At 49.6% G+C, this 8151-nt stretch overlaps 1 protein-coding gene across 1 annotated transcript in view; it reads left to right on the top strand.

Annotated features, from left to right (window-relative positions):
• The first annotated feature begins 1574 nt into the window (after window positions 1-1574).
• Window positions 1575-8151, top strand: part of LOC308571133 (G protein-activated inward rectifier potassium channel 1-like) — a 30196-nt gene continuing 23619 nt past the window's right edge. The window contains exon 1 of the mRNA XM_081166551.1: window positions 1575-3832. Within this exon, the coding sequence (XP_081022677.1) occupies window positions 3182-3832 (651 nt within the window). The 5' untranslated portion in view covers window positions 1575-3181. The remainder of the gene's footprint in view (window positions 3833-8151) is intronic.

Below are 8151 nucleotides of genomic sequence, written 5' to 3'. Positions count from 1 at the left end.
GAAGATGCTTAACCCCTCTCTGCCGCTGCTGATTCTCCCATGCAAATGCTTAACCCCTCCCACCCACGCCGATCCTCCGCCCTGCAAATGCCCTTTCGATTTCTTCCTTCGAGATAGGTTACTAAACTGGCTGGAGACTGGGAATGACATTGGGAGGGGTATTTGCAAAAGAGAACTGGAGAGCCTGGGTGCTAACCACACCTGCTGACCTCAGCAAATGGCCTTTCCATGTTCAGCTTATCTGTGTGAGTTTGGAAACATGGATTTGCAGATAGAATAGGCCCTTATGGCACGAGGCCAGGTTATGCCTGCATTGCATGAAACACCTAAGCGCACTCTTATGAGCCAAAATGGAAGAGCTACAGAATCCAGCGCATTTATTTGTTAAAACAGAACAGTGCAGCAAAGATACTAACAATTAACTTATAAAAATAGCACTCTGGAGCCATCTCTAAGAGCTGGAAAAGGGAGGTGTAAACCTGCAATAAACACTGTAATGGACTTGCACCATTTCCCTGCCGCCGCCCCCCCCCCGCAAGATCAGCTGGTTAATGCTCTATGTTGGCATGCTTTAAAGTAAGCAAGTGAACTATCAATATGATAAATTATTTTTCCCCCCCCCCCGTCTTTATAGAAAGATGAACCAGAGTTCAAAGCCTCTTTGAAAACCCTGCTTTCATGTGTTTGATTTACAAAAGAAAGCACTTCTTCACCAGTGTTAACTTGTGGAATTCATTGCCTCGGGATTTGACGACAGCCAGCAGCTTAAGAGTGGTTTCAAAGGGGATTCGAGGAACTGGTGGAAGAGAAGTCTATTCCCCAGCCACTTCTGGGCATGCTGGCTAAATAGAACCTAGAAAATACAAGTGGCTGGGGAACAAATGGTGAGAGAGAGAGAGAAAGAGAGCTGCCATTTCCCCCACCCCCATGTTTGTAGGCTTCCAGAACACTTTTGGGAACAGAACGCCAGGTTTCCTTGTGTATTTTTTTTTAAGAGTACTGTATATCCAGCCCTGAGTCTTCCAACTCAAAGTGACGCACATTCCTAATGGTAAGAGCAGTTTGACAGCGGAACTGCCTGCCACAGGAGGTGGGAGGTTCTCCTTTGCTGTTTTAAGCAGAGTTGAGACGGGTGTCTGTCAAGGACCAGTTGCAGACCCTGCAATGAGCAACGGGGCGGCCGGGGAGACCTGCAAAGTCCCGTTCCAGCTCTACATACCTGTACATGAGACTCCCAGCCAGGTGGCCCTTGCTCCCCTTACGAGGCAGACCCTGACTCGCTTTGCTTCAACAAAGCGGTTATCCCGGATGCCCTCGGGCAAGAGCCCTTCCACTCGATCCAGAATCCCTTAGAGGTGCTTAGCGATGAGGGAAGTCACTCTGCTCATGCTCAGAGGCCCTTGGGTCTCCCATTCAGCCTGGACCTCTTTATCCTCCGGTACGACCCCCACCTCCCTTCAATCTTTCCTTCTTTTGGGGGAAGCCCCTTTGGGGGGGATCTGGGGGAAATGGGAGGAGCCGCGGGTCCCGCCCCCTCTCACCTCACCAGCCCAGGCGTCAGTCTCCGCTGCTCTGCGTCTGCGGGGAGAGAGAGAGAGAGAGACCTCAATCCGAATTAATTCCAACTCCTCTCGACCCCTTTCTTACGCGGGACTTGAGCCACTCCCCGCTGCAAGCGCCCGCCTCCCGCGCTCAGCCGGCGGCTCCTTGCAGCTGCAGCTGCCGGCACCATCCGGAGGGGCTCCTTTCCCCGGCTCGGGGGTCGTGGGGAGCCGCCGCAAAGACCGGGACGCGAGCAGACGCGAGAGATGCTAGTTGCGCGCAGGAGCCTCGGGGAGAGGCGCGCAGAGAGGAATGTCGTAGGGGCTCCGGCGGCCGCCAGGCGGCGTCGCGGCGACACCCTCTCCGCCAGCTCCGCTTTCCTGCACGTTTAGCAAAAAGCTGGGACTTCTCCGAGCAGCCGCCTCCGAGCTGCTAGCCCGCCTGCTCGCCCTCGCCGCCGCAGCAGCAGCAACAGCAGCCCAGTTTCTGGGTGCGCTGGAGAATTAAGGACCTCCGCAGAGGTTTAAGTTTCCTGATCCCAGCGCGCTGGGGGAAGGAGCTTGGAGAGAAGAAAGGGAAAAGGTGGGGGTGGCAGAGAGAGAGAGAGAGAGAGAGAGAGAGAGAGAGAGAGAGAGAGAGAGAGAGAGAGGACTCTGCAAAGCCTCTTCTCCTTCTTCCCTTTCCTCCATCCCTCCGGATCGCCGCTGCCCAGGCAGCTCAAGCCCGCGGGATCCGAGAAGGCAGCCCGCTGCGCTCGCCCACCCGCTCCTGCAAAAGCAGACGCCGCTCCCAACGCGCCGGGGAGGCTCCGTCCTTTGCCAAGAGAGTGGCGAGTTCCCTCCGAGGTAGGTGGCGGGACGACGGGGCAGGTTCCCGGAGCGGGGCGCAGGCCCCCGGGGGCAGGGACCCGCTTCCAGGGGGGGCGGGGCTGCTTTTCCCGGTTGAAACAAAAGGATCCAGCTCCGGATCCCTCGAGGGCAGCCCGTGTGGACCACACATCCCAACCCAAGGCAGTGAAGCCACGTGTGCATGTGGCCGGTTCTCATCATCCCCCAAGACAGACCCGGAGGACCCTCGCCAGCAGCGGCAGAAAGGTCTGCTGAAGTCGGAATCGGTTCCTGCAGGCAGAATCGGTGCCCATCCAAACCCCCGGGGTGACCATCAGTAGTGCCCTGCCATTCCGGACCTTGGTGCTGCCACCCGCAGCCAGCGAGGAAACACACACACCCAGCGTGCAAACGGACCACCCAAACTCAGCCAGCATCCTGGCATCTGTCATGACCAGCATACAAAAGTGACCACCTAAGCAGCCAACCCAACTCGGGCTCTCTTGTCTGGCCATTGGGGTCTAGCTTCTGCTACCCAGCACGGCTTACAGGTCCAGAACCAGCTCACAGAAAGTAGGTTCCCTGCCGACACCAGCCCAGAGATCTGCCAACCTCGCCCGCCACGGCGCTCAGCCCAGACCATGCACTGAGCAAGCTGGCTCCCAGCAAACCGAGAAGATAATCCAGAATTCAGGAGACAAGCCTAAGTCCTGGGTGTGCAGCGGAGACGGCTGTCTAGTCTGATTCTTGCTCTCCCCTGCAGGCAAGGAGGACGTGCCAAGCCCACAGGGCAAGCTCTCCTCACCACCAGTATGTCAGTGGTGCGCAGGAAGTTCGGAGATGAATACCAGGCCGTGGTGGGCACGTCGGCACGGCGGAAGCGCCAGCGCTTTGTGGACAAGAACGGCCGCTGCAACGTCCAGCACGGGAACCTGGGCAGCGAGAACAGCCGCTACTTGACGGACCTCTTCACCACTCTAGTGGACCTCAAGTGGCGATGGAACCTGCTCATCTTCCTGTTGACCTACACGGTGGCCTGGCTGGTCATGGCCTCCATGTGGTGGGGGATCGCCTACTTGCGAGGAGACCTGGACATGCACCACGGGCACAGCCCCGGGCACAACCCCTGTGTGGCCAACGTCTACAACTTCCCCTCGGCCTTCCTCTTCTTCATCGAGACGGAAGCGACCATTGGCTACGGGCACCGCTACATCACCGAGCGCTGCCCGGAGGGCATCGTGCTCTTCCTCTTCCAGTCGCTACTGGGCTCTGTGGTGGACGCCTTCCTCATTGGCTGCATGTTTATCAAGATGTCCCAGCCCAAGAAAAGGGCCGAGACTCTCATGTTCAGCCGTGCCGCGGTCATCTCCAAGCGAGACGGGAAGCTGTGCCTCATGTTCCGCGTGGGGAACCTGCGCAACAGCCACATGGTCTCGGCCCAGATCCGCTGCAAACTTATCAAGGTGAGTCGTTTCCTCGATGGGATCCCAGCTTCACAGGGAAGAGGGTGGGGTGACATTCACGTCCCGGGAAGCTAGAGAGCTGGATTTCAATGTGGGAGAGGCCTAGATTCAAATCTCGCCTCTGGGCTCCTGGGCCCATGCCTTCTGGGCTCGTAGAAGCCCCTCAGTCTCAGTTCCGTCATCTGTGAAATGGGAACATTAAGAATCGTGTGGTGAGCTTACTGTGAGCACAATACAAAGGCCTTTGAGGATGAAAGTTGCCTTGTAAAAGATGCATATTAGCAGGCACTGAACAGAGAGGGGGGAAAGAGGTTCCAAGGAGGTTGGGCAGGTAGGATTGGGATTTGTGGCAAAGGCTCCAAAGAGGATGCCAAAATGGCTGATTCCATGTCGTGTGCTAGAGATTTTGCACAATTCTTTTCAGATTAAGGAGACATTTTCTTCCCAATGTCTCAACAAATGAAACTGACTTGTAAAAATGTTACATGGGGAAAAAATATATACGAGAGAGAGACATTGCACACACTTTTATAAATCAAGAAAATCTTTAATAAACAAAAAACAAAACCTGAAGGTTTGGAGTAAGCCCCCTTGTGTTCAGTGGGATTTTTCTCCCAGGTAGGCAAGCCTAGGGTCAGATTACAAACAGTTTCTTAAACACAGTTTCTTCACATCTTCCTCTCCCCACCCCACCCCACACCCCTTAAAAACAATAATCTCAAAATCAATCTCGTGTAAGGAAGTGGGTGTGGGTGGCGAATGAAACGAGAAGATAAACAGTTTGGAATTTTGGAAGCATGTTTGCGTTAGAGGCCCAGACAATTTAGCACCCGAGTGGGCATATCAATTTTGTTAGCAAATAAACAAATAAAAGAAAAACCAGGAGGATTTGCTGGTGAATTTCCCCTCCCCTCCCCCTCCCCCGCCGCCGCAATTGGATTTGTGCATGGCTCCATCTGAGGGAGGGCTCAGCCCAGGAGCCTATTTTCAATGCCCATCCTGAAACATGAGATATCAAGCTAAATGCAAAAGTGTATTGTAAGCCTATGCAAACAACCTTAGCTTTCTACTTAGCTGGGATAGCTCAGTCTATAGAGCATGAGACTCTGAATCTCAGGGCTGTGGGTTCGAGCCCCAGGTTGGGCAAAAGATCCCTGCCTTGCAGGGGGTTGGACTAGATGACCCTCGTGGCCCCTTCCAACTCTGCAATTCTATGATTCTACCAAGCCACCTTGGCCGGCACCTGCACCTGCCTAGTGCACTGCTGAGTAAATGGCCAACCACTGACCTCACCAATCCATCACACGGTTGGAGAAAATAAGTTGATTCCAGATGCCATCAAGGTCCATCTGTTTATGCAGGAAAGATCACCACTTTGTACCCGGAGACGCCATGATGCAATGGTCAAGACAGCAGCAAGCCAGAGGTGGAGGGAATCATATGAAAAGCAGATGTGATGGTCCATTAAAAAAAAAACTGAGCTGAAACTGCTTTGGGGAGGGGAATTGCCAGAGAAGTCCTTTCTCAGGATTCCAAGCCAGCGGGAAAAGGTCACAGTTGCTTTGCAGTGAAGGCTCAGAAGAACGATGGTTCTTTCATCATATGGGTCAGGTTGAGAGCCTGGCAAAGGACCAGCAAACACCAGGGCTGAATGCTGGAGAGGAGGCTGAGAGGTCTCATAGCAGAGTGTTTGGAAAGCAGAGAGAGAGAGAGAGAGCAGCAAGGGGTGTTGAGGAAGATAAGGCAAGGCAAGCGATAGGAACACAGGGAGGAGGTTGGGAAGTGAGATCCTGAGATGCTCTGTTCCTCCCCGCCATGCGATGCATAACAAACACAGAAGCTCACGCTCATGGAAAGCTGCGAGAGTCAATAGCACGGGAGAAATCGAGATAAATGCAGGAAATTAGCAAGTGAAGCCTTGGCATTTACTCCCAGAGACCAGCCAGAGGAAAATGATAGGTGGTGGCTGTCTCCATTTTGCCCTGGTTGTAAGCTACCAGAGGGCATGTGCCTAGCCTCTGTATCAGAGACAGTGCGCAGGGTTTGATGGAGATTAGATAGATAGATAGATAGATAGATAGATAGATAGATGACAAATAGATAGAGTGCTTTTTTCTTTAAAAAAATGTTTAGAGGTACTCTCATTTTCCCACTCATATTGAAATACAGTGGTACCTCGGGTTAAGAACTTGATTCGTTCCAGAGGTCTGTTCTTAACCTAAAACTGTTCTTAACCTGAAGCACCACTTTAGCTAATGGGGCCTCCCGCTGCCCCGCGATTTCTGTTCCCATCCTGAGGTAAAGTTCTTAACCCGAGGTACTATTTCTGGGTTAGCAGAGTCTGTAACCTGAAGCATCTGTAACCTGAAGCGTCTGTAACCTGAGCTACCACTGTACTGCCCCTCAATGAGGCCAAACTCAGATTCACAAAATGTTTAGGAGTATGCGTACCCCTGTGTTCCCCCAGGAAAAAAAACACTGGATAGATAGATAGATGATAGATAGATAGATAGATAGATAGATAGATAGATAGATAGATAGATAGACAGATAGATGATAGATAGATGATAGATGATAGATAGATAGATAGATAGATAGATAGATGATAGATAGATAGATAGATAGATAGATAGATAGATAGATAGATAGATAGATAGATAGATGATAGATGATAGATGATAGATAGATAGATAGATAGATAGATAGATGATAGATAGATAGATAGATAGATAGATTAAGGAGTATGCGTACCCCTGTGTTCCCCCAGGAAAAAAAACACTGGATAGATAGATGATAGATAGATAGATAGATAGATAGATAGATAGATAGATAGATAGATAGATGATAGATGGATAGATAGATAGATGATAGATAGATAGATGATAGATAGATAGATTAAGGTTATCAGACATCCCTGTTTCCCAGGGACAAAATCCACTGAAGTTGAAAAGTGTCCCCAGATATTCATTGGAAAAAAATCTGGTAACCTTAAGAAATATAGATAGATAGATAGATAGATAGATAGATAGATAGATAGATTTCACCCTGAATAAGAATTCATATGTTCTTACATTTCGTCTCTCTTCCAACTTTTAGAAAACAAAACAAAAGGGTGGTCCTTTTCGAGAACCACTTTAAGCAGTGTACAATATATTATTTCAATATAGGCAAATGCTTCCATGCAAAAAGAAACTACATACTGTACTACAGTCTGTTACTGTTATTGGCTTGTTTTGTTCTTACTGTAATCCAAACATTCACTCTTCCTAAATCTACACCGTATCACTGAAAGCCAAAACCTGTCAGGGATAGGATCTCCTTTCAGAAGACAATGAAACAGATGCCGTTTTAAACAAAAGCATCGGTAAAAACTCCGGCTTCTCTCAATTTAACATAATTTGCTGCCTTCTTAGCAGCTCTAATATCCCAAATTCTCAACAACCTAGTTTCCACCTCGGGGATTTTAACATCTTTCCAGAGAGTCTTGTCAATCATATTTTAGCCGCAACCAGGAAATATTGAATAATGCCTTGAAAGTCCCTCCTTTACATAATCTTGAAAAACTCCCCCAACAACAGGGCCTCTGAAGTACCTAGGAGATTATAACTTATCACGAAATGAATAATCCATAAGATTTCTGCATGGACGTATCCACCACATATGGAAAACATCTTCCCTTTTCTTCCACAATGTTTTTTGTCAATATTCTCTTCTCAATCCTATAACCTTCTTTAATTTCTTAGGGGTGTAGGGGGGTGTATAATGCCACTTAGAAATCACTGAGTAGTAAGATTTGTCCGGTGACAAAAAAAATCCAGACTATTATTCCAAATATAATGCTAGGCATTCTCATTAATACAAACCAAGTTCCTTTCCTTGTCATTCTATACAGCACGCATAGGCAAACTCAGCCCTCCAGATGTTTTGGGACTACAACTCCCATCATCCCTGACCACTGGTCCTGTTAGCTAGGGATGATGGGAGTTGTAGTCCCAAAACATCTGGAGGGCTGAGTTTGCCTATGCCTGCTATACAGCTTTTTAGGATTTGTATTAACCACACATGCTTACAGTATTTGATGTTTTCTTTCAACACGTTTCTTAAGAAGCTGTTGTTGACCTCCTCAAAATCACTGTTGCATATTTTCTCGGAAACATAATGGATATGATCCAGAACTAGGCTGCAATCCTACGCACGCTTACCTGGGAGTAAATCTCAACGAACTAAGTGGGGATTGCTTCTGGGTAGACAAACGCAGAGAGTGCACTCTGAGTTTAGCTGTACTTAGGTCCACCTGAAATCAATGGAAACACCCCTTA

Source organism: Podarcis bocagei, assembly GCF_964188305.1.
Source record: "Podarcis bocagei genome assembly, chromosome: 13".
In the NCBI taxonomy this organism is placed as follows: domain Eukaryota; kingdom Metazoa; phylum Chordata; class Lepidosauria; order Squamata; family Lacertidae; genus Podarcis; species Podarcis bocagei.
The sequence above is the reverse complement of the archived record's forward strand: the minus strand, read 5'-3'. Positions and strand labels throughout refer to the sequence as shown.